The sequence below is a fragment of the Lissotriton helveticus genome, chromosome 1_1, assembly GCF_964261635.1.
Source record: "Lissotriton helveticus chromosome 1_1, aLisHel1.1, whole genome shotgun sequence".
In the NCBI taxonomy this organism is placed as follows: domain Eukaryota; kingdom Metazoa; phylum Chordata; class Amphibia; order Caudata; family Salamandridae; genus Lissotriton; species Lissotriton helveticus.
Window position 1 is genome coordinate 687025309 of NC_136057.1, and position 27069 is coordinate 687052377.

General features: G+C 46.4%; 1 protein-coding gene across 1 annotated transcript in view; it reads right to left on the reverse strand.

Moving 5' to 3' along the window:
* Positions 1-16853: 16853 nt before the first annotated feature.
* Positions 16854-27069, reverse strand: part of LOC144770513 (t-SNARE domain-containing protein 1-like) — a 213414-nt gene continuing 203198 nt past the window's right edge. The window contains exons 2-3 of the mRNA XM_078655087.1: positions 19278-19407; positions 16854-17846 (exon numbers count right to left, since the gene is read on the reverse strand). Coding sequence (XP_078511213.1) covers positions 19331-19407 — 77 coding nt within the window. The 3' untranslated portion in view covers positions 16854-17846; positions 19278-19330. The remainder of the gene's footprint in view (positions 17847-19277; positions 19408-27069) is intronic.

The following is a 27069-nucleotide window of genomic DNA, read 5'->3' on the forward strand; positions in this document are numbered from 1 at the left end:
TAAGGGCGTAAATCGACCCATCTTTTACAACCAGGGGTGAGGGACAGTTTTATAACTCTCGTCTGGGGCAGCTGTTACGAAACAGGGGGCGTTCCGGGAACATGAGGATGTTTCGCTCACCTTTACTGTTTGGGTATTGTGACAATTCGGGACGGGGAAGGTCGCGTTATCTGAGGCATCTTTTTTATAACACAGGAGCCGCTGACATGTAGTTCCCTTATTTTGGGTCAGATTAGGGAACCTCAGTCGTCTTACCTGTCCTTTCCCTAATGGCCAAATCTCGGTTTTATCAATTTTTTTAGCAGAAAGGAGAGGTAGTGACACGGCGTCAGGGTGGTTTTTTATTTAGGATAAATTTCGAGCAAATACTTGTGGTATTTGGGGCCAATTGGCGGTGCACTAGGGGTGGCGGTTTGCCAATTTAGGTGCTAGTCGTTCGGAAGAGCGAGAGAGAGAGAGAGAGAGAGAGAGAGAGAGAGAGAGAGAGAGAGAGAGAGAGAGAGAGATGTGCAACAACAGGCTAAATAGTACACGTGCGACATGGGGAGTGGCCGTGCATTAAGATAGGCTATTCAGCGTATTATACAACATAAGACATTACGGGTCCGTGTTAGAATGTTGAAAGCATGCAGTTTGGGATGGACGAGCATTAGGCCGGGTACAGGGGACATGCATCGAGTAAAAGGGCACCATTGTGTCGCATTTCTTGCATTCTCGGTCCTTTAACCAGTTAAGTCAACGCGTCAGTCATACACAAACATCATCTCATAGTTTCAGACATACGTGACAGGTGTCCATTCACGCAACACGGATCAAGGGTGATCGCTTTCATCATGTCATACAATTTATTGGCTCTTCTGGTACAAGAGCAGTTTGTGGGTGTGTTTAGGTGCCACCAGGCAGTGTTAGTCCGCTTCGTGTATCAGACATGGCGAGGCTTCAGATCTTCACCGTACCTTGGTCGTGATTCCGATGTGGCCTGCAGGGGGGGAAAAGGAGGGGAGGGGGACAACATTCGAGCATATCAAAAGCACGGGTACGAAAGTCTTTTACTTACCTCATACTCGTCTTATCTCCTCGGGATAGAATCCCTGGGGTTGTGGTTTCTGGAGCCAAGGGGGGGGGGGGGCAGTGTGTCCTTATAGGCTGTGAGTAGGAAAACGTTAGAGAATCAGAAGCACTTAGCGCGAGGTTTCTAGTTGGTAGGTGTATTTAACTATCGGGGTCCTTAAATCTCTTTCAACGCTGTGATGTTCTAAGGTTTATCAGCTCTTCGGTCAACTCTGTTCCCTAGTACCTTTGAGTGTCGTATCTTTATAATATTCTATCATTTACATCGTTTCACTTTACCCATCCTTTATATTCCATCTTTCACACCATTTCGCTTTTACCCATCCCCAGAAGTCGAGGTCTTTCTCCATGCGCGAGTCCCTGAGTCAGTCGCATATTTGACGGCAGAGTGTCGTGTCTCAGATTGGATCCTCCATCCGGGGCTGGGCAACCATCTTCTAATAACCTTAAAGAGAGAGCAGAGTAGGGTGCACAGAAAAGAACTCTCCCGCCGATCCCACATTTTAAATAAAGCATGCAATACCCGTTCATAGTTTCGAAAACCTTTATTTTCACAATCGTTCAGCATGTTGATAGGACAGTGTGATCGGGGTTGGCCGGATACGGCAATGGCTAAAGTCCGTACAGTAAGGGGGGGGGGCTATCTTGTAGGATTAAAAACATGTTTAAAAAGGTTCATTCATTCATTTGCAGGGAACTAAAAACGTCTATCGAATAGTTGAGGGACCAAGGGGCATTCATTTCATAATTGGAAACACAGTTGGACTAGTTGTAATCAAATTCCTATAGGTATACCATGGGAGTGTGTCATAAGCGAGGTTACATGTCAGATATGATAATATCATAATGAATCGTACATTGAAAAACATTTTTCACGCGGTCCTTTTATATGTTCGTCGAGTGAATCCTCCCCTTTTTTTTTTTTTGTCAAGTGTACAAAGGATCATAACATATCTCGGAACATCGAGTCTTTTTTAGCAAAAGAAAACACCACGAGGCGTTCGTAAGTTCCTATTGTTACCGGCGCCATTTTGGGCGGGGCCGGGCTGGTCCGGAAGTAGTATCAAGGAAAAAAAATGTTTCCTACAACCGGCAGTTGGACCAGAGTCCTTTTCGGCAGTTCGAGAATTCATGCTAACAGAAGGAGTGGCTATGTCATGCTTATTTCGTTAGCGGTCAAGGCAGTTGTCCCTCACCGGAAGCCTGCAGGGGCCGAGGGCTCCGAGGACTTTTGTAGAATCTTCAAGGCTGTGGGGGTGCTGTTGGAGGTGGGGGCTCGTGCTCCGGTGGGCAAGCGCCCGAGTTACGTTGCTGTTTACAGTTACTCTAGCGGCCGAGACCCGCCTTCCAGGGGGTCCAGACGCCATTTTGAGGCCTGCAGCAGCCGCCCTTCGTCGAGTTTGCAAGAGTGGAGGAGACCTTTTGGAATGAACCCATGTCCAGTGCTGCGGAAGTATGGCCACCTGCGGTGCATGTTCGGTGCTGTGCAAGTATCGGCACCGTTGCATGTTCGGTGCTGCGCAAGTATCGGCACCGTTGCATGTTCGGTGCTGCGCAAGTACTGGGGCGCCACCATGGTATGTTCGGTGCTACGCAGGTATTGGCACCACCGCCTGGCTGGAGGAGTTCGGCGCTGGGCCGGGGGCTGGGAAACCTCCTATCCGTGGAGGTGGGAGAGGCTCGTCCGCGTCGCCTCTCCCTCCCAGCCCGACCTGGACTAATTTTCGCGGAGGTATGTACAAGACATCCCCCCTCCAGAGTTGTCGCAGCCATTATTCAAGAAAGAAGTGGCGCCTGGCGTGTTGCTGCCGCCATTACGGAGGAGAAAAGAAAGAAGTGGCGCCTGGCGCGTTGTCGCGGCCATTACGGAGGAGAAAAGGAAAAATGTCCCGTTCGTCTCTGGGCCGGGCTTCCGGTGGATGTCGGCCGGACGCCTCTTGCTCTGGCCCCATGAACGGGTTCCTTGGCTCATCGGCTGCAGCCGGATCCAGTTGGCCCCAGTCCCTGGCCATTGGTGGCCGGACCGGGAAGACATGTGGCGGGACTATCTGCAACTCTCACGTGCCACCGTGGCCGGACTGGGGGAGAGAGAGAGGGGGGGGTCGAGGACATAGACATTCCCCCCCCCCTACAACTCTCCGGTGTGGTCAAGGTGATCCCCTGGCTGGGTCCCGCTGGCCCTTGTCTCTCCTCCGGCTCCACCCTATGTTACGATTTCCTGGCCGACTGTTGGCAGCAGGACCCGCCTTATATGGGTTGCTGCCGGTTGGGCGTAGCCGTAGCCCTGCCCTACCTTGGAAGGTTCCAGAATGGGGGGGGCGAATGTTCTGCCGATTTTCATTTTCTAGTTTACCGTTCTTGTTTCAAACGTTTTCTGTTGTTAGGGCATTAATAGGTGTTATTATTACGTATTGTTATTTGTTTCTTGTTCGTTATGTTAAATAAAAGTTCAAGTTCATCAGTGGCCTACGGATTTCGTTTTCCCATTCCTTTCTTTCCAGGTTGTTCCATGCTAAAGCTTCTGTTTAACAGAAGTTTAAGTACCACGGTAACACAGGCAGAGGGATGACGCAGATTCATGCATCACGTACACACAAACTCAGACGGGGAGACAGTACAAGTATTATATAGAAAGACCCAAGACAAACATAAAACAGTTATTGGCCACAATTATCTTATTTCTATATGCTGCGCATACTTTTTGTTAGAGCAATGGGGCAGGCTTTAGTTATATGCCTATAAGGATGCGGAAGAAAGGAGGTAGTAGGTTTTCAGACATTGGCAATCTCCCTAGTCCTCTCGGCGAAGGATACTTGTGTAACCCTTACCTCGAAATACCCTAGACTTTTCCCTACTTGGCTAAACGTAAGGTTGCTTGATCATGTGTGTACGTTATTCTTTCGGGTTTCTTCGGGGTTTGTCGTCTGTCAATTTAGAGCTAGACTGGGTTTTCCCGTCTTATCGTTGTTGGGTCTATGAGGACTCGAACATGTCGCTGAAATCGGCCTGGCGAAATCTGTGCCATCGGGCGTAATCGAACTTGGTGGTTCTATCTGGCCTGTTCAAGTCAGTCTGATTCATCTTTGTCTCGCGCCTTTTCCCTTTCTGCCGGCCTGTTATTCCTGTCGGTCCTCTGCTCCTACTCACGTTCAGTAGAGTCGGGCATTGGGCTTTCCAGTGCCCGGCATATCTACAAAAAGCACATTGGTTTTGCCCTAAGTCTGGCCGTCCTGTGCGTAGTGTCGGGGGATTACTTTCGGGACGTTGTGTTCTGGGGTCGTCCTGTCGATATGTTCCTTTACCTGCTCTGTCCTCGTCTCTATTCTTTCGTTGCATTGCTTCTTTGCGCCACATACCGAGGCAGTCGAGCATAATAGGCGTTGTCTTATTATCACGAAGGGCTATTTCTAACGTTTCTATTTTATCAAGATCGAAGGATCCTATCAGTGGCCACTGTTTCTCTTGACTTTCTTTGGTATACCTGTGCCACAGTTTACTATAGGCTATGGTAACTAATCCATAGTTTATGAACATGTCTTTATTAGGGGTGCCTTCCAGCGGAGCTAGATGATCCACCTCTAATAAACGGTCCGGGCTGAACCAGCTATCGACCAGTGGGGAGAAGACAGACATGACAGCTCACAACGAGGGACAAAAGTCAGCACTGCCTATCTTATCACTGTGTGCAAAGACTAGACAGAATATTTCTATTCTACGTTGTTTGCAGGCAGTGAATACCTCATGAACCAATATCAAATGAACATAAAGAGGACCAGTGGGAAGAATAAGTAGATTCGCAAAAGATCTGCGTCCTCTACCCTTTCACTATCTGCAAAGGGGAACCTGTTCTTTCCTGTTTGTAGACAGAGAATCTCCAGAAAACAATCCGCGAACAGTAGCTCGGGGTCAAAAACAGTTAATCAGTGGCCGTTAATAAATAATCGATTCAGTGGGGGAGAAAGATAGGCGCGACGGCTGCGTTACCTATCCTTCACTGTTTGCAAAGAGAAAAGAGCCTACTGTTTCTTCGTGTGCAGACAGTGAATCTCCAAATAGGTCAACAAAGAGTAATACTAGTATTTTCTGAACAATTAAACAATTATTTCGTGTTTCGTCGTGTCTACACGACCTTACCCGGACCGTATGGACAGTTTCTTGTCTTCCGAATCCAGCGCCCGATCGTCCTCTTTTCTTTGTATTCCTCGCAGCACTCCTGATGGTTCCCAGTCAGGACCGTAGATCACTCGGGAGAGGTCTGTTCGGAACCAGTGAAGTTCGGATGATCGGCTGCCAGACGAGGGTCTATTGGGCAAGAGCTCTCCCGATCGTTGCAGTCGTTCACTCTGTCGTCAGGACCTCTCCCACTGGATCCACGAGTCGCTGATGGGCCCCACGTTGGGCGCCAATTGTTAAATCTAAGGTCAGGGGACAATCTATATTTGCCCGGCGGTATCGCCTCTTTAACCCACGAATTATTAATCAATGAAGAGGCAGGCGCTGGAGACGGGAAGGCAGGAAACAAGGTTTATTCTCTCCGGAGGAGAACACATCAGTTCAAACAGCAGGTATCGTTCTGAGGTGCTCTAACCGCATCTCTGAGGCCTGGCCTCTTATACACAGGTTTATTGCTTTATTACATACAACACATCCTTGGCAATGCTTTGATGTACGGAGGGATATCCTCCGAATCTCCCCTTCATACCCGTTCCCACACACATTTACAGTTGAAGTCCTCACCCCGGTCACAACAGGTGATGATTACCGCGCAGCTGGACATTCCGCCGATTCATGGAATGTGGGGGTTTGGTCGGATCTCATAGGGTGAGGGCTTTGATCAACTCGGGGGTCCTTTGATGAGGGAAGCTTTCTACTGTACGGGGAGGGGCAAGGAACAGTATCGGCAGAGCTAGGTGTCGGCCTGGGAACGAGGAAGACAAACGGGCACACAGGAAAAGGGGTATTGTATCAAAAAGGGCCTGGGACCATAAAAAGAAGGAAGGGAGGTGTCGCGCTGGGGACAGGATGGGGTTCTGAGGCAGAGCTGCGCTGAAGAGGGGTTTATGACCCAAGGCATGTGCGAGCGGGGGTTGTCAGAGTGCGGGCTTTGTGAGGGAGGAGGGCTATGCCGGGGGCCAGTGGCATGCAAAAAGGGTTGTTCTGATCGAGGCACCTAAAATGGCGGGTGCGCACGACAAAAAGTGTGGCATCAGGGAAAAAGGCAAGATGGCGCAGATAATGTTTACCAGACCGTACTAATTTTCCACACCAGACCGTACTAATTTTCCACACCACTTGTCTCTTATCGCAAGGGTAGATCCCTGCGGGTCAATCTATGCCAAAGCTATATAACCACCCCAAAGGAATTGTGGTTTCCTTCCAAACCATTTGGTTTCTTTACGTGTGGGTCCTGTATATGTTGTGAATCAGGTCTAAATAGGACGACCAATTTCTCATACAACACATCCAAAAATTACAAGATCAACTGTTTTATAAATTATAATACTACCCATGTGGTATATGTATTAGGATGCAGTTGCAATATCATCTACGTAGGAAGTACGATACGCCCCCTGAAAATACGCATCCAAGAACATCGGAGGGCGATTATCGGTAGAGATAATCGCTACCCAGTAAGCACTCACTACAATGAGAAACACTTAGGAGAATGTTCCTTCTGGTTTCACAGGATAGATCATGTGCCCCAGGACAAAAGAGGGGGCGACCGGGAACTAGCAGTGAGACAGAGGGAGGCCAAATGGATTTGTCGTTTGAGGGCCACACAGATGGGGCACAATACTGACAAAGAGCTGCACTATTTTCTTAATTAGTGCCCAGATGCCACATTGTTATCGTCATATACATTATTATCACGATCTGTATATTGTGAACAATCCTTAACTGAAATGCCTATGCACTTTATGAATTGAATGTCTATGAATTTTACAATTTTGGTCTAATTGGTTGATGTGACTGCCACCAATGCAATAATGGTGTGCAGTTGTACTGTCATTCTGTAAAGTTATGCATTCCCTTGCTCTCTGGTAATCTTTTCGTGGTTATTATGTTTTATCTTTAATGGCTTCTTTCCTAACTTTTTCATTACTAACTTGAACACATCTCTTCTGATGCCATCTTTCGTTTTATTGAAAAGTTAAAACATGCCACACGCTGGATGCTGTGCCTTTTAAGCATCGGAGGCTTTATATTTTTATTAAATTTTCCAAAGATGTCAAATTTTGCTCTTGCACACTTAGCAAAGGCATCGTAAAATCAAAACATGCCACACGCTGGATGCTGTACCTTTTAAACATTGGAGGCTTTATATTTCTAAAACTTTCTAAAGATGTCATATTTTGCTCTTGTTCACATAACAAAGGCACCTACCCCACGGGGGATGCGGTCTTCTCTCTTATTATCCTTCAATATCACTTCCCCCTATATTAGTGTTGAATTTTGGGTCAACATATCACCATCTTAATATGGCCGCCCACCTTTACATGTATTCGCGCTAAATAGATTGGACGGAGTTCGGTCACACTGAGGGCACACGTGACCGGGACTCCGACTGTAGGAATACTTCCGGGAAGGGCGGGCGCATTACGATTACTTTGCCCGACACGAATGGAGGAGTAGACGGTGCCGTGAACCCTACCAAAGGTAGGCACTATGAGACCTAATAGCGTACGCCTTGACATGCGACCCTAACATGTTTTAATTGGGACCCGAAATTCATTATACATTATTTTTTACCCCAGGTATTACGGCAGTGCCTCACACTGCCCTCGAAAGTTTACACAGACGCCACTTGGGATCGCACTTTTATTAAGGTGAAAGGACCCGTTGGCACACAGGATTACTATCGCCCATCGGTAATTAATTTATTTATCCTTTATTATGAGTTTTGAATATTCTTTAATTTCTTAAACTTCAGTACGTGCATTTTGGGTTATTAGAACCTTTAAGGGAGAGAGATAACGAGGGGGGGACCCTTGGATGCAGTTTAATTACATGCACTTTTTGATACTCCATGTTCTCATATATTCGAGACTTTTATCAGCTCTTTCACTCCAGCATTTACATGTTGTCTGAACTATTTGCTAGCTAGGTACAGATGTAGTCAAGTGCTTATTATATTTTTTGACTATGCAAACAAATATATAAAATTGTTTACAATGACATTAGATGGTAGCGACTCGTATGTCGCCTACTTACCACACGTTCAACATTCGACTAACTTTTGATAGTGATGTTGGAGATTTTTTAGTTAAAGTTCGTTAACCTTTGGTACGACTGTATTCCCATTTGTCTGTGTCAATATAATCTAAATAAATGCATCTCCTATATGGGGGGCAAGAACTCTGGTTCACTTCATTTGCGAGCAATACTGTATCAAATTCACGGAGGAACATATTTGGATTCTTCTTTGGGATACCACTCCATATGAAGGTATTTGGTTCTCTCATTATGACGTAATTGTCCACCAAGGCTTCTGAAATTTGGTAAATCATATGAGTCTCGGATGCCTCACTAATGGTCAATATAGAAACCAACATACCGAGAAAATGTATCCTTATCTTGGACCATCTCTCAGCCTTAGCACCTAACGACTATGGATTTAACGTTACATACACATGTAGTATTTGTTAACATGCAACATTACTTAGTGTATATATCTATCTGTACATATTGGCCCATATATCCAGAAATGGTGTCCTAGCAGTATTCGGTCTGAGTCCGTGATTCTCTCTCATCCTCCAATACAGGTACTGGACAGTCGGGTATCTGATAATATATCTCTTCTGCGCCTACGGTGATCACGCAGCTTTTTCCCTCGAATTATGGGATTGAGACGATGAAATAATTGGTGAGAATCCCTTTGGATTCATAATACTCTTCACATACTCTGTTTCCCTTTTAGGGGGAAACATTTTTGTCTATTTCCTTGCTCTTTCCCACATTAGGGTGCGCCGTAACTTATATACACAATTTCTTTATTTCTCCTTCCCCTTTTTCTTAGTTCTTTTCCTTTTCTCACCTGTCCACTCTGGTCTATTGGCATCACATCTTATGGCATGACTTGGTTTCCAGTTATGCGTGCCCATTTCCCCAATGGGCACCATAACATATAGGGAACTGTTCTTATTAAACACCTTGGTGTGTATCTTTGGAACATAATTCTTTTAAGATCAAGTCTGAGACCGTGCATGGGTGAGGGCATGCGGGTGTCCGGACAAATGATGTACTCACTGTTTGTCAGATGTAACTGACTTTTTAAAAAAGATCATTTTTTGATCATTGGTGTACTTTCAAGTCACCTTTTATTTATGTGTAATGTATGTCAATGTTTGTTCAAACTTAGAAGACAAAATATGTTTATGTATGTAAACAAATTTTCTTACAGCCCTGACGAAATTCCCAAGGCACGAAAAGGGAATGAAACGCGTTGGCTGTGCCTCTGTATTTTATAAAGAAAAGAAATAAAGAAACGAATAAAGAAGGAACAGAAGATCCATAAAAATTCATGAACTTATTCTTGTTAGTCATAATATTGAGTGCACCTCTCAAATTTTGGTAATTTCTTGCATAAAAATACAAAATATGAGAAAGAAAAAGGGATTAATTGTTCTTTTCAAATCTTAGATATCTGATGACACATGTTCTATTTATAACAGATAAACCCCGTCAAATTTTGAGGCGATAACAATAAAACAAGTCTATTCATAATTGCTAGGTTTGCAAAATCAAGGACACGATGCCTGCAACTCAGACAAAAGTGAATGTTTAGTTTAATTCACAAAGCCTTTTGCAACTCTAAACTAGTTCACGGCCAAAAATGGACCCTGGCAGGTATCTAGAAATCTAGAAAAGCATACCTCAATGTTGTATATACATTTACAGCTGCATATTTATGAACCATGATTATGTACAATTATTTTGGTAGTAAACCCGCACAACTGGCAGGGAGTGGGAAGTTGAAGGAGAGGTTTGCCTTGAGAGCTTGTGTACGCCTACATTCTTGTGAGTCTGTAGACATTTACAAACCCTTCCCCAACTCTTTCCTACCTTGTAAATGGCTGGAGATTTATAATAGAAAACGGCTAGAGTAACTGATGTTGCTGGGTGTGAAGGGGAATGGACTTCCTAAGGGTGTATGGTTAGGTGATTCTTCATGGCATAAAATAGTTGGCAATAGACAGAAAAAAGAAAAACGCATTATCCCAATGAGGAGTTATTCTCTTCATATAACTCCAAATTAGGGACATAGCAGAAGTCATATGACATTCCTCGTCGTGCATCTATGGGGGCAAATGCATGGCTTTTCTTTTTCAAAAAGGCCAGAAAAGCTTTGTGAGAAAGAAGGGTGGAGGGTTCTGAAAATAATTGACATTTGGAAGCAAGATTCCCCTCTACTGGCTAAATAAGTGGTTGCTCAAGAGATTTGAGAAGGTGCCAGTAGATATTATTTCTGCCTACCCCCTATGATTGACATGAACCTACTGTATAGCTGGGACCCCGAGAGGGCACTTTCTCTGACGTTTTCTTGTTCCTGGGTTCCTGGTTGGGCTGGCATTTCTACATAATTTAAACTTGAAATTTGGCCAATCAAAAAGAATTACATATGCTCGTTTAGGCCTAACTGTCCTGACGAAGATAGCTAAGGAAAATCTACAAAGAATTCCACATTTAAGGAAAAGAAATATTTCACAACTGTTCCTTAGGCTGAGAACAGCGAGAATTCACATTGTCAATGGGAACCTACAGCCATATATAAACAATAACTTTGATTGTGGGTAAATTAAAGAGATATTGAATGGAAAGCTATTCAGTAAATCAATGTCCCCAGTTCAAAATAGTGGTGGGCCACAAAATTGGAAGAGTTTAAGATCTTTGGAATTTTAAGTAAAATAATCCTGCCAACTTGGAGGTGGGTTTGCTAATAGTCTATCAGTTAAACATTCAGTGAAGCATGCATCATGAAAACATCTGAAGACACTGCTCTTCCCATTATTGACGGATAGCAATGAATAAAGAGGTTGTTTTTCACCAAGGGGATTCGAGTGACATCCAATACACGACTACAATATCTATGATGCCACTCAGAATCTCTAGGTGAAAACAAAAACATTCCTTTTATTTATTTTAATCCATTTATAGTTTATGTTTTGTATTACTCTGACAATGCACGCACAGGTCTCATTACAAAAAAGTCCACCTTCTTCACTGCTCACAATGTTTTATCAAACTTCAGTGTTGCCCTCTGACCAGCTACACCAATGGAATAGCATTAAACACACTTTCTTCCAAGCTGATACCAGTCTTTAAGTGATAGTAGCAAATAGCTCATCCTAAGAGAGAGAGGGGCATATTCTCAAGGAACTATCGCCGCGTTATCGGCACTTTATAGCAGCCAAAGTTGCGATAAAACTAACGGCCTATGCACAAGCAGGTGATAACAACCCATATCACCAGTTTACCCATGATATCAGCCGCAAAAAACATTGCCACAGATGACCCCAGCAACTATCGCTAATGAGCTGCAGAGTAGGTGTTCCTGTGCCAAAAGCCGCAACAACACCACTCCACAACATTTCCAACGACCAGCCAGATCGGCGAAAAGACCACAAAATATGCTATAAGGCGCGTTAGCAGCAGGAAACTTACACCTGCTCTGACCTGGTGCAAAGTCCGACTACACCCTGCACCACAAAAGTGAGGCCAGACTTGAGCCACACCTGAAGAACAACAGATGCCATGGAGCCACTGAACATGCGGGCCGGACACACAAGAGGGCCACATCACCCACCGCCACCAACCCCAGGACCCACTCTCCCCGCCTCCCCGGTCAAAGACATGGCTTATCAACCTCACAGAATCATGTACCAAATAATCCACCTGATGTCGCACAATCACATTTGGTGACATGCATGTGTCGTCACAAAAATGAGCATCACTCATTCACCTTCGAATTAACAAATAAAACTGTATTCAAATGAACACAGAACAGAAATTAAGACACATGGCGGCTCCCCTCGGGACAATCTGTAGGTCACAGCATGCAAGACAAAAATCCTGATGAGAAGGTGTGTCTTGCACCCAAAAAAGGACAGAGAGAAAGAGAGTGAAGGAGAGAGAGGGAAACAGAGAGAGAGAAAGAGAGGGAGAGAGAGATAGACGTCGAGAGAGGGAGAGAGAGAGAAACATGGACAGAGAGGGAGAGAGAGACATAGATGTACAAAGAGGGGGAGAGAGAGAAAGACAGACAGAGAGTGAGAGAGATAGATGTACAGAGAGGGGGAGAGAGAGAAATCGGGACAGAGAGGGGGGAGAGAGACATAGAGGTACAGAGATGGGGAGAGAGAGAAAGATGGACTGAGAGGGAGAGAGAGAGATAGACGTACAGAGAGGGGGAGAGAGAGAAAGACAGACAGAGAGGGAGAGAGAGATAGATGTACAAAGAGGGGGGGAGAAAGAGAAAGACGGACAGAGAGGGAAAGAGAGAGATAGACGTACAGAGAGGGGGTGAGAGGCACAGGGAAAGAAGAGAGGGACATGGAGAGAGAGTGCCGACACTGCGCACCCACACCTCACTGCCCACCTGCTAACGCCGGTGTGTCTCCAACCACATACCGGTATGTAGTGCAGTTCACCAGGTCCAACATCTGAAACAGATCCGTCATCTGAAACAGAGTCCAGATACATGAATGGCTGAGTACATACAAATGCACACATCATCGTCTGCCCGACCCTGCGCACCCAGGCAGCTGCACCCCAGCCCCTCTTGCCGCCCAGTGGTGCATGCCCTCCCCTGTGTACCCAGGCCTCACTGCTCACCTAGCACCACCGGCGTGTCGCAATGAGAGCCCACCACGTGCTTGTGCAAGCCCCAAGCCCGGGGCCCTCAAACATGGCACCTTCCACATCATGCAGCCCCCCACCACAGGCCAACAGGTCTCACATTTAATTCTGGGTCTTGATTTCGCCATGGCAGAGGACATACCTGTGCACACGGCATCATCGCAGGCTGCACAGCCGCTCAGCACTTAAGGTGCCACCACCTCAGTGCATCCAAAGTCACAGTCCCTTGGCGATGTTCCTGTGCCAGCCACAATGTATCCAGTGCCACCATGTCTGTGCCCCCAAAGTCATGGACCCTCTATGATTGGGAATCGTGTTGCGGACCCCATCATGTCACCTTCTACACTGGGGAATGTGATTTGGTAGGGCCCTAGGCCCTCATGCATAAATAATACCCACACGAATACACCCAGATAGAGAGTGGAAATGGCGTCGAGCACGTGCGGTGCGCCCCGCCCTTTTTATTGGCAGGGTCACATGTCCTGTGACGCGTGTGCTGGATTGGTGTGGTTTGGGTGTAAACCAGCCGTGAGGGAGTGGCTGTGGCATGCTGACAACTAGACCTGTAATCAGCTAGACCTGGGACATGTAGCGTTGCCGTCCCCCCTGTGAACGTAAGCGGAGTGGGCTGGCCTTGCGTATGCCAATCCAGCGTAAGGGTTTGTAAATGACCCCGGGGCCCTGGGCGTGGTTCCGTACTGGGCTGGACAAGGAATTAACTCATGCGTGTGTCCCTGTTGTTGTGTCAGCACCACCCGGACAGCATTCAGCAATATGTCACCCTGTGACCCCTGTACTATGACATTAGCCACATGGACGTAAGAGGAGTCCAGTGAGCCTACATTCATCCATACTTCCACACTTGAAAGACCCTAGACATGACACATCTGTGTGATTAAGAATGTGTAATGCACATTCAATGGAGTGTTGCATCTGGAGCAGTACAGGCCATGCAAACCCCACATGACGATGTTGGCCCATGGAGGGCCATCCAGAGTCCTTCAGGGAATGACAAGTCCAAAAGAAGTGGAAAAGTTCAGTCCGCAGTGAGATTGCTGTGTCATTGGCAATCAAACAGCATATGGCAGCCCATGTTGAGGTCCAAGGTGAGTGTCGCAGAGAGCATCAGGGGACAGTGGAACGTGGCAGATTCATCCACATCTTCATCCTCTGCTGTTTCATGTGCCTCACATGTGGGTGTTGGTGTTCTGTCTTCAGCACTGTGTGGCAGTGACACATCAGTGGCCGGAAGTGGAAGGTCTGCCGCACTGTGTGGCACTGACACTTCAGGGGGTGGAGATGTGGGTGTAGTGGTAGCAGCAGCATGCATCAGTGCTAGGCCTTGCGGCAGCAATGCCATGAGGATTTTCTTGAGGTTATTGAGGAACCCAGCTCCACTCGCTGGTGTGCAGCTGTGGCAGCCGCTCGTTCCACATTTGCTCGCTCCAGGGTCTCCATTAACCTCCGCATATTTCGCAACTCCTGTGTGTCATCGCTAGAGACACTCTGACTGGACAGTTGTTCTATTCTCTGAGTCAGGGATCCAGCAATGTCAGCCATGGCCCATTGGAGAGCATGGAGTGGACTGTGGGTGTCTGTTAGGGACCCTGAGTGGTCCCTGATGGGACTAAAACACCCACATATGGCATCTGGTTTGTCTGCCATACGGTCGAAGCCCACCACACCTGTTCAGCCAAATTCTCCTGGCACTCCAACACACGGAGTTGGTAGGCCATGTCTTCTTCGTGGGGGTCCTGGGATGCAGCCGTGGTGGTGGGTGCTGCCTGCTCTGTGGTCTGTGCAGGTGGTGGGGTCTCCTCGTACTGCTGCTGGACTGCCCAGCTCCTGGAAGTGGGCTGCGTAGGCTGTCCACGAGCTGTTGGAGTGGGTCAGAGTCAAAGCTGTGGTGGTCCTCTTTGTCATCAGAGATGAGAGGGTTGGGCTGCTCTGCAGGAGGTTTTGATTCTCTCTCTGCAATATGAAGGAGAGATGGAGTTTAACAATATGTCCACATGTATGTTGTCACATTGTACATGTTTTCATACAGACAGCATGACTGGGTACATTGTGGCTGTTTGGGAGGAGCTCAATATTTGATGGGGGACAATGGACATTTCGACAACAGACGTGTGTGTGTTTGTACTTGTACATTATCAATTCACATTTCCCCACAATGCCAAATTTGATTGGCCAGTGTCTGCACCCAAGCAGCACTTTTTGTGTCCTGTGTTTTGTTGTAGGTGTTTTGCGGTTTGTACAACATTGTTGTCAGTGTGGGTATGCTCTGCATGTTATGTGTGTGTGCTGCATTTTGGAGGAGTCACCCCTGCTCCTCTGATTTTGCTGCCCCTTATCACTTTCATGCGGTGTGCCTTCGACTTCTGTGCTTGTACAGTGCTGACATGTAGCATACTTGGGTACAATGGTCACTTGGTGGGAGTTGGTGGTCTGGGGCATGGTTTGTCCACAGATGTGCTCTACTTCATTGTGCATGTGTGCCATTTTGCCCATCTCCCCCCGTCCCCCCAGTCCTTGGTCGTTCCTCACCCAGTTGCTGTTGTGTCCTTTCATATTGAGCAGTGTCCGGTCCCGCGACTCCTGCCAGCGTCTCCCCACTGATGACTGTGGACACCATTTCCTCCATCTCGTCCAGCTCCTCCCGTGGCGCAAGCCTCCCACCTCCAGTCTGCATTGCTGCCTTCTGGTTGTTTGCGAGTTTCAGCTTGGTTTTGCGTTTGACATCATTCCAGCGCCTCTTGACCTCTTCCATTGTCCTCTTCAGCACTCCGACTGCATTCACCTTGTCCACGATGGACTGCCATAGTCCATTTTTTGTTGCCAATAATAAAGTAGAGGTGACAATCAGTTGTTGATGGTGTTATACCACCTCCATTTTCAGGATCCTGTTTTCCTGCTGACTGAACCGCTTATTCCTACTCTTCATCTCCTTGTCCATCCATGACCCCGATGTCCCAGGCTGGTCCTCCGGGGGGCTTGTGGGGTTCTGGTTCTCCCCCGTACTTGCTCCAACAACGTCCATTGTGCTCCGCTGTTGTTTGGCATTTGTTTGTCTGTTTTTTTTCTACTTTAATGGTGATTGTTCCCGCCTGACGCGTGTGAATTACAGGCCTGTCGCTAGTTTTTGCTGATTTTTGTATCGCGATTGGCCTCATCGCAGCTTTTTTTGCATTCGTATTTCCTATTTTTGAGGTGGGGCAGGAACATTCATAAGTTCCGCATTTTGATAAGTGCAGAGAAGACGGAAAAGTAATCTCGCCTCCTTCCGTATTTTCAAAGGTACTTTACTACCTCCTTTGAGATGTAGGTAAAATATTACTGTTTTGTGACTGGATTTGGTCTCAAAGCATTGATACACTGGACACCGTCAGTACTCCGAATAGAAACATGCAACATGCCCCTTCCAGATTAATTAGAATCTATTCGGAATCCCATTTTAGGAGTCTGAAAAGTTTTTAACCATAAAAATGCTTACTACATATGGTCCCAGGATGTCACTCTGCGCTCCGAGCTCCGAATGACTATCTGTTATCTTGAATCTACAAATCACCGGGCCACAAAATGAGTGCATTGCCAAATAATGAAAAGGGTCAAGCACCACCGTGCAACCCTTCGAACTCGATGAGTCTCACTAGCCCCTGTGTTATTCTTCTGTGTTTGCCTGTCTGGTTTTTCCTGCCTTGCAGTGTAACTCTTCCACACAGATTCACTGCTTCACGTATGGCTCACTCCCCATCACACAAGCTACTGTCATTTGAGCTGAGTGAGCAGGCAGGACAACATGAAAGTTGATACAAAGAGGTATAGATGTACATTCCTTTAATAAATGCTTTCTGAGAAAAATGTATCATATAATTTGGTACAGATTCATTCAAGTGCAAGAATTCTATATTTTCATTTTAATGGAGTTCTAAATTAAAAATATTATGTAGATACACATACATAAGTGATATTTCCTAATGCTTACTGTTTTGAAAGCTTTACAAGAGAAGATGTGAAGGACTTATTTTTCCTATGCTATTGTTTCTACATTTTCCTATGTTATTAGTTCTGCATAATGAATCATCCTTAGGCGTTGATAGCAATGCAGTATTTGCCTTTATCATGTTTTCTATTTTTTTGTTAACGTTTGAGCTCTGTACAAATTGAAATACATGTCTTATCAGCAGTGTCTGCCTTGAATGCAATGTTATTGGGAAAGTTTGAAGTCTGTACTTGTGGCCAATATTGCCGAATACAGTGATTGTTGCTAATATTTTAAATCATGGATCACATTCCGCTACATGCAGCCTTTAGCTTTGGGATTTAGCTTTTTTGGAAGTCTCTGTCCTCAACCTGCAAAATAATTAAAAGCTTTCTTGAACCACAACTTTCTAAATTGCAAGACAGGTGAAACCTACCACGCTCATGGAGCCATGCCATAATAACTAGCCCCCTGTCCTGGGCACATTCTTGTCATCCCACTTTACTCTCTGGTCATCTTGTCCTAAGGCACAGACCAATGATCACAAGAAGAAAAAACCCAACACAGCCCAGAATGAGAAAGAATTGTTTGTAGTCACAGCTTTATGGTGAGGCATGACTCCGCCATAAGGGGGACAGTGGGTTTGTCAGTGGGCACTAGCATATGGCCATGACGCACACAAGAGCCTCCAGTCTCAGCGGAATACTTGGTAACTCTGAGTCTTGTATGAGTGGCAGTCATATTGGGTATGGCATAGTATTTAAGCCATGCCCATTATCTTTATTTGTTATTGTTGTGGAGGTTCTCAAGGAAGACAGCTAGTCATTGTTGAGCTCCGGAACCACTTACATATTGATGCTGATTTCATGCTCAAGGGCATTCTCACTAGCAATCTTACACTTCGGAGACATCTTGAGTGGGAAAGCACTCACTGAACCTGCAAGAGAATACAAGAAAAGAAAGTAAAGAACCATCAGTGTAAGATAAGGAGCAAGAACCTAGATTACGGAAAATATATCTTGGAATTCTTTGACTCCTTTCTTTGGACATTGTTATCATAATTATTCAAGCGATTTGTAAAAAATGTGAAGTCATTGTTACACTATATTGACATTATATCTTGCACAAGGGAGACGATCACATGATGTGTATGCTGATCACTGATCTATTCATAATTTTAAGACTTTTAATTTACCCTGTGAAGGGGCAGGTAGTTAATGGGAATATCATTAACTAAGGGACATAGTATGATATAATGATATCTGTTATAAGTCTATGTCTTTTCTCATTCAGAAAATTAAGAAGCAACCATAACAAATACATTTTTCCCAAAGAAAGAGAGAGAATACACAGGATCATCAAACTGTCACAAATGGTTACAGCTAAGGTCCCGTTCCCGATCCAGTTAGGAAAGCCCTCCTAATGACTCGGTTCTGGAGAGCTTGCAAGAGAATCACGCTCCAGGAGTCCATGTGACAGATTCTGATGCATCCGTATAGTGACTGACTTGACTCCCATTGAACTCTAGGGGATCCTGTGTACTGAACGGGTACACAGCCTCCCATTGCAAAAAGAGGGGCTGGTGTGTAAAAGCGTGCACCCTGTGGCGGGCACCCCAGGTTTCCCAACACACTGTGCATGGTTGGGTAAAGGGGACCCATGGGTACCCCCACAGGCCCGATTCAGAGGGCCCTGGGTGAAGGGGGGAGCCACAGGCCCCCAAAGACCGATTCTGGAAGCTTTTTTGATCCAGGCAAACTGAATCAGAAAGGATGTCCAAATCATTCATCGTACTTGCTTGCTTGGAAAACCCAGTCCATAGAGCTGTACAGATTGGCTCCAGAGGGCTCTATCACTCTGAATGCATTCCGGAACCGATTCGGTCAGCGCTAAGGCTTTCCAGGCATCATACTTGGGCGTTTGAAACTGTGAATGAATCAGTCGGAAGCAAGGGGTCCAAGTCGATTTAGGCAATTTCAAATCCGAATCAGAGCCCTTCTGACCGAGATCGAAATTGACCCCTAAGTGTTGTAACTACTCTAGTACTAAAAATGCTGTTGACATTAAAGTGTTTTTAAGCAATTTAGTGCTAAAGTATAGAAGATTGCAATCACAATCAGAGGTGACTAGGGAAGGTCGAGTGACTGGAGGACGGTAAGATCACTACAGAGGAAATGTGACAGCAGCCACCTCTTAGTTCGATGTCTCTCTCTCTCTCTCGCTCTCATTACAATTCTCCTTTCCCCTTCCGCCATCTGTTTAGTCATGACTTCCATGCTCCTAATACAGGGTCAGGAACAAACAGGAGTGAGATTTGGGAATCACTTCACTCCTTCTAGAACAAGTACTTAATAAAATTAGTGCTCACCGGTTTCACAGATCCGTATTCTGATTTGAAGAGATGAAAAATGGTATGAGACTTCACTTTTTGTTTTTCAATACTGTAATTGGTTTTAAGAAGTCTGCTGGAAGTGGTATTCCTGTTGAGAAGTGGTTGTCTGAAAATAATACAAATATGAAATTTTTAATTTGAAGCATATTTATTTAGTGCACATTTATTTCTTCTGGCAAACAAAATTACGGCAATCGAGAAGATAGAAAGATAAATTCCCGGGTTTGAGGGAAATTTCCTAACCTCAGTGGATGAGCGATCAGATGTCCAAAGGAATGCTGTTCCAAATGCAGCAATCCGGAGACCAAAAAGCTCCTCATTCCCACTTCTTGGAATTATACTTTGGGACAACAAATAACAGAATGGTAATGAATCTGGATATACATGATGGACATCATTTTGGGGTCGCAGCTGCAACCTCTAGATTGATCATCCAACCATAGGCCTCAGAGCAAGCAGGGGCATCACACTATACATAGTAGGAAAACACATTTTGTGTGCCAGAATAGAATGGACTGGCCTATTATACTGAAAGTCTGATGGTGCAAATGCATTCACCCATCTTTGATACTGAAGATCTTGACAGTGTACAAATTGTCTCCTTTTGCTCAGAAGATTTAGTTAAGCAACTGGATCAAGGGGTTGTGGGAGTTTGCTCTGAAAAGTGTTTTGTGTAACCCCCTATGGTCTTAATGTTCTGCGTTCTGGTCCATTAGAGAATAAGTAAAGGAGCAGTGAAGTGAAGAAGGGAAATACCCTTTCAATGAATTCTATTAAGCCCATTGTTGAAACTGAAATAGGAAGCCAGCAATTCTGGGTGGGTTACATATTTAAATATTTAACTTGTAAAGTCAAGAACACACTAAGATGATTCATGAAGATAGTTTGCTTCCAGGCTTCTTACCATCTGTGTTGCTTCGATTCAATCACTTGTGCAGGTGCCTTTGTTACATATTTGTTGATAGTGAGGGTGTTGTGCTGCTGGCTGCAAGAGCCACATAACCCGGCTCACCCAGACTAAGGACTTCAGAGTGCCTCTATACAGCTTACTCATAAACGGTCACCCAAGGAAGTCACTGATAATGTGAAAGTTGTCATCCTCCAGCCAGTAGTGGCTGGTGGTGGGAGTCTTGCGGGGCGATGAGGCGGGGCGGAGGTGGAGCAGGGTGGGGGGGGTAGTAAACTATGGAATACGGCCTAATGGTAGTAAGTAATCAAATAAATAAATAAAACAAATTTTGTTGTGTGTGCTGCATCGCATCTGGCAATGCAGCGCACGCAATACATTTTTTTAATTTATTTATTTGTTTACATGCCTCTGTGCGGCCATTTGCCGTAGTTTACTGCCCTCCACTCTGCTCCACCCCTTCCCCATCCCACCGCCCCACAGCCCTCCCACAACCGGCCACTACTGCCTCCAGCCTGCCCAGCACCTTCCCAGTGTGCCCACAGCTTCTGCTCAGCGACAGACTAATCACAGTCTCGGACTAGAACTAAGGTAAATAAAGGTGCATGTCATGAGAGGACAGTCCCTGATCCATCATTCATGTGTGGACTGGACCCTTTGTGTGGTATAATAGTGATGGCCTGATTACGGCTTTACACTTAGCACAAGTCAGGGAGAGTGACTGCTCTAGTTCCTTAATTAAACTTCTAAAGCTTTAAACGTGATTTTAGCTACTCTGTAGACCTAGATTTCTGTTTTTGTTATTCTGTTCAATGCCATCAGCCTGAACCAGTGGAAAAAGTTGGGATTCACAAAGAAATGCAAGAAGTGCTTTAAAGGACCATAGTGCTTTAAAGTAGAGGGGTGCATTATAGGAGAGAGGTACCTCATATAAGAGGTGTTTAACTACATGGAATGTATTCCAGCAAAAAGGGACATTACAAGAAATGTGCTTTACAGGAAGGGGGTGCAGGCGCTTTGAGAGTGGGAGCTCAAAATGCAAAACGTTTAAGTATTACAGTGAAAGTATTTTACTTGTCAGAATTGCTTTACAGGAGGAAGGTGCCTTACAGATAAGGGGTATTTTAGATTACAGGATAGATGTATAATTTTAGGACAAATGCCTTATAGGACAGAGGCCCTTTATAGAAGACGGTTGGTCTACAGGAGAGAGTTCTTCAAAGGAGAAGATTGCTTTATAAAGCAAACGTGATTGAAGACAATTGCTTTATATGCAGTGGTGGCTCCTCCACTAAGGCAGAGGAGTGTTGTCCCACTGCTCCTTGAGCAGTGCAAAAGAAGTTATTGTAATTTTATTTTTCTTTGCTCCAGCCAGGTCCGGCAGGGTGGGGAAGGGATGGATCGCCACAGATGAAGCAGCAATGGTTTGCGCTCCCTCCCTATGTGCGCATGATGGGTTGACAGGTGCTCTAAGGCCAGCCAAACCGTCATGCGCACTTGGCATGTTCTCCATTAGGTTGCATGTTCTCCACTGTGTTGCGCAGCCGGCTGGAGAACATGCCCAACCTCCCGAGGAACGGCCTGAGTTGCCAAACAGGCCACTCAGACCAATCATGACGCCACTCAGGCAGCGTATTGATTGGCTGGGAGAGTCCGGAAGCCTGGGTGTTTCCGGTGCAGCCAGAAGACGGAGGAGAGGCGTGCAGAGGCTGAAATGACAGAGAAGGCAAGTTTTTTTTTCACCCGCTACCTTAGCCCTCCTAACCCCTCCAGCCCCCGCCCACCATCCCCGTTAAGTGGCAGCCGTCACTGTTTTTAAGACAGACGTGCTTTCCTAATGTGAGGTGTTTTACACGAGAAGGACATTTTACACAAAATGTGTTGTTTACAGGAACGGTGTTTCATGCATTATGTGCTTTACAGTAGATACACTTTTACTGGAGTGGCATGTCTTGCAGGTCTGTGGTGCATTCATGGAGATGAAGGCTTTACTGCAGGGTTGCTTTAGAGGAGAAATGTGCTTTTGAGAGAAAAGTGTGCTTTACACAAGAGGGGTGTTTCACGGGGAGTGAGGAGTTTTAGAGGAGCGGGGTACTTTAGAGAAGAGGGGTGCTTTACAGAAAAGAGGCGGTTTAAAGACCGATGTGCCCTAAAGGAGATATGTGCTGTTCAGCAAAAGGGTGTTTTAGAAGACATAAGTGTGTTGCTAGAGAGACATGCTTCACCATTGAGGAGTGTGTTTTCTGGTGATGTGCTATGATGAGGAAATGTGCATTGAAGAAGCTTTTTATTGCTTTTTCTAGTATGTTGTTGTGCCCTCTCCCACCCTGCTCCGTCCTCCATTTTGCTGTCTCACGAGACCGCTCCAGCTGTCTCTCGCAAACAGCATTGCATGCAGTAGTATTCTTTATTGCTTGATTAATTAAAATCATTACAATGCACATAATGACAAGTGACAAAACACATATAAAAAGCCTTGGTGTCGCTAATGAAGGTTTGTATTAAAAGACCGTAAGCCATGAGATGGAAGAAAGGAAAGGGGGGGGCGCTCGGCCCCCACGCACACATGGCTGGGCCCGCCCCCCCCACCTCCACCAGTCCTGGTTGGTCCGCGCGTCCCGCCATTTGACCCGGAAGCAGTTTTGCGCTTCCAGGTCAAGGGGGCGGGATCGTGGAATATGGGGGGTTTAAGAGCCTGGGGAGCGTGGGAAGCGGCTTCTTTGTGCCCGCGCTTCCCAGGCTCGCTCCTCGCCCCGCTGCGGGGCCTTTAATTTTCTTTATTCTTTTTTCTTTCCAGCTTTTCTCGGCGAGGGATATTGTGGACGGCGTTTTTAGGCGGGCCCCCTTCGTGCGTAAGAGTTGGATCGGCGATCGGAATCGCAGCTGATTTCCCCGTCGAAGCAGCGCGAGGGACCACGAGCATAGAAGCGCAGGCGGCAGATTGGAATTAGTTGGTTTGCGAGGCAAAAAGGTATGAGGCGATCTTGTCGGTGCGGCAGCTAGCGGTCTGGCCCGATATAACAGCTGAGGAGCTGCGAGCAGTCTCTCGAGTGCTCGGAAGGCACGACGGTGCAAAGCAGGGTCGGCCCGGGCAGCAAGGGTATGGGAGACCTGTGCTGGGTTATTGTTTAACATTGATCGTTTCTTCTTAATTTCGTGTGATAAATTCACTATAAAACGTTTTTGCCTTTAGAAGTTAAGGTGGATGCAAAGTAAGGATTGAGTGTGCAGTGTACATAACTGTTTAGAGGGTGTGATTCTGGGCACTAAAATGAATTATACTTTTACATTGACTGCTGTGCATGATATTTTAAGGTGTTCTCTATCAGTATTTCTGTATGCTGACCCAAGTAGAATAGGCATTGTACTCAATGGTTATGAGGCATGATTCTGGGCAAATCACTTAATCTCACTGTACCCTTCTGATTCAGGCCACAATTTTTGCGTTTTATCAATTTTACAACAGCTTGTTTTGCAGGTACATACTGCTGGCTGTATCCCAGTGGCAGTAATTTTTGATTAAGGGGGCAGTGGTGAGTTAACATTGAAGCATTAACTAAGCTTTAACATTGAAGCATTAACTAAGCTTTTACACAGTTGGAACGGGAATTTCCCATTTGTGATTAGCCGCAATTTGGTTTTAACGGATTTTCTCATTATAGGAGCTAAAGACAAGGATCGCTGCGGACCGGGTAGCAGTGGAGCTCACGGTGGACGGCGGATCCTGAGGACGCGGGCAGGCCTGCATTTCACTGCTTCTGGCGGGCCACTGGGCTAGAGTTCGCTCGCCCAAACACTCCAGGCTAGCTGGGGTGTGCGGTCACAGTTGCATGGTGCTTACGGCCAGCCTCCGACTGGGACAGGTACAGGGCACAGTGTGCCAATAAGTAGCGCATTGTGCAGTGTAGCTTTGAGAACAGTATGTCTGCCAGACGGGGTGCAGGGGGTTCGAAGGTGGAGTTAATGTTTCAGACAATGATGCGCAGAATGTCAGCAATGGACAAGCGACTGGGGAAAGTGGACAAATTAGGTAAGACTGTGGCTGAATTGGGGGCGAGGATGGATGCCCAGGAAGGCCCGACAGTAAGGCCTAAGCGGACCATAGTGCCCCCCAAACCAAGGGGGGATTTTAAAACACCACCCAAACGCGCCAGAACTAAGAAAGTCGCCCCAGCAGTCCAACACCGAATGTACCGCCTGTTGCACCTAGCTCACCAACTGCTACCCATCAGCCTCCTGCGAGCATCCCAGCCCCCGCCCCGCAACCTCCAGTAAGTGTGCCAGTAGCGCCTATCATGCCACCCATTGACCCGGTCCCCGTTGGTATCCTGCCGCCAGTCGCGCCAGCGACTGGCCCAGTGCCGGCCATTGTCCCGCCGGTCATTCCAGCTCCGGGACCAGTGCCACCAGAACTGGTGGCACAGATAGCGGCAGTGCTTCCTTGGTTGGGGATCGGGGGAATGTTACCTTCCGCAGCAGACCCCTCGACAGAGGCCCAAAAAATGGTTGCTCAAATATTGTTGGCTAGGGGCGGAAGTAGCACGCCGGGTACACCGATTACTCCCCAAACAGGTCCAGCAAGCAATGGGGGTGCAGTCAAGACCGTGGACGCAACACAACCCACCGAAAGTGGTAAGGAGGTTGCCCTGCCGGTACTGGGCGAGGGCGCGATTCCCTCCAGGGGGGAGAGTTTAGCGCAGCATGTATCTCAGAGTGTGAAGGAGTTAATTTGGGCAGACAAATATATTAATATTTTTTCATTGCTGATTGACAACAGGGAGTGGGAATATGCGAAATCGCAGAAGGAAATGATGCTGCCTAGTGAATGGCGATCTCAATTGTACAAATTTAGGGTGGAGGAGACGCTCATCAATTGGATCAGGGCTTTTTCTGTGCATAGTGCAGTGATTGGAGAGCGCTTCCCCGGTATGCAAGCTGAGATGGCCTGCTATCAGAGCAGGATTATAATGTATAATGAGAATCATGGGGGGGACTCATGGAAGGAATATGACATAGCTTTCAGGAAATCGAGGGAGTTTTACAGGTCATTAGCCTGGGACAGGGTTGATTCTATTTCCTGGCATTCCCAGTTTGAGAAGGGGCAGGCTGCAAGTACTAGCGCTACCTGGAACAAAGGTTATTCCCCCAAGCCCCAGCAGCCCTTTCGGCCAGCTCAGGGCGGGGAAACGGCCAATAAGACCAGAGGTAGTACAGGTGGGAAAGGAGTCTGCTGGGATTTCAATAGGCGAATGTGCTTCCATGAGATGGAAGAAATAACAGTCCAATTCAAAACTAAAGTGCTGGTGAGTAAAGTGTGAGCAGCATCTAAAATCATGTTGTTCCTGCGTTTTGGGTTTACTAAAAAGCTAAAATGCTACGAGTTGGACTCATTTAGTGAATAATGCACAAGTCCAATTTAAACAGACAATAAAAGACCATATTAGCTTGTGAGGAGCTGACGAGCAGACTCTATGTATGCGGACGCTTTCCATTATTGGTCAAAGGGCCCTTGGATGGAGAACATAGTGATCCAGGCCAAAACATAAAGTGCTAATGCCTATTGAGCAGTCCACTGGGCAGGTTCCCTCTTTTGCCCAGATATATCAAATCCATAGCACCCCCTGAGCCCATCATCAAAAATAATATCTTCACAAAATACATGTATATAAAAAACAAAGATGTTAAACCCAACCCTTAAAGTCCCTCTGAGCACAAGGTAGTGACAAATGAACAAACAACTGAATGATGAAGTGCTGGTGCATATTTGGTTGACAACAATTGGGCCCCCTGGTGCTGAGAAACTCCCAGTAAGATAAGAACCCTCCTCCACCCCTCCCACCCAGCTGAACAATGTCAATGCTCTTCCAGCTATTTAGATGCATAAGAAAGTAACCTCAATGCCTTGCAGGACATTTGGACTGACTTTCAATTCAGAAGAGCGATCACTGCCTGGTGGCATTACCTAACTAGAAGAACTCTTATGGTTGGCCCTAGGAATTTTTGCCTTTGGGCTAAAAGGGCTAGACACACACAAAGTTGATGCAGCACACTTTCCTGTTTGTATCAGCATAAGCAACAGTCATTGTTGATCCACGACTGCTTCCAGGTGGGGACCGAGTCCTTTGATGGAAAATCACCAAGATGAATGCTCAGTAGGGCATGTTTCAGGGCTGCTGAAAAATGAGCAGTCAGGTATCGCTGTGGACCCAGGTGGCGTAAGATGGTGAACCTGCCCACGCATGATGTTTGTGTGGAAATTCTGCTTTATATATAATTTGTGATAGGAGCTTGGCAGCACTGCTAAGCACCCACTCAAGGCAGCATATGCCATGGGTATGTGGCAGGCATCCTCCACTTTTAAAGTTTTAATCGATTGTTGTACAACAGAGAGCCATGAGACCTCACTATGGGGCTGTTCTTCCATTTCCAGCCATCACAGGTGGGCCACTGTGTCGGACTGAGTGGATATCAGCCTCCAACATAATTTTACTGGGGGCCCTGTGGAAGAGTCCGAATTCTAGCCTTTCTTGGGCTTCCGAGACATGCCGTGGTAATCCAAACAACTTTTTGAAGAGGTTGGACTGAAGTGTATTTAAAGTGTCCGCGTCTTTCTCTTTTGACAGTTCTGAGCCATAGGTGATGATGGCATAAACTTTGCACTGGGGGGCATGGACTGGTGGGGAATGGAGTAGGGCACAGCCTGTCCTTGCTCCACGCTACACTGGGCCTTTAAGCATGTATCTGTTTCCATCACGACTCCAGCTTCACCCTGACCTGCCTGAGTTGACCCCACTGACAATGCCAGACCCAACACTCGCTACAATGCCCTCCTGGCCCCGGCTTTCGCCATAATGTGGTGAC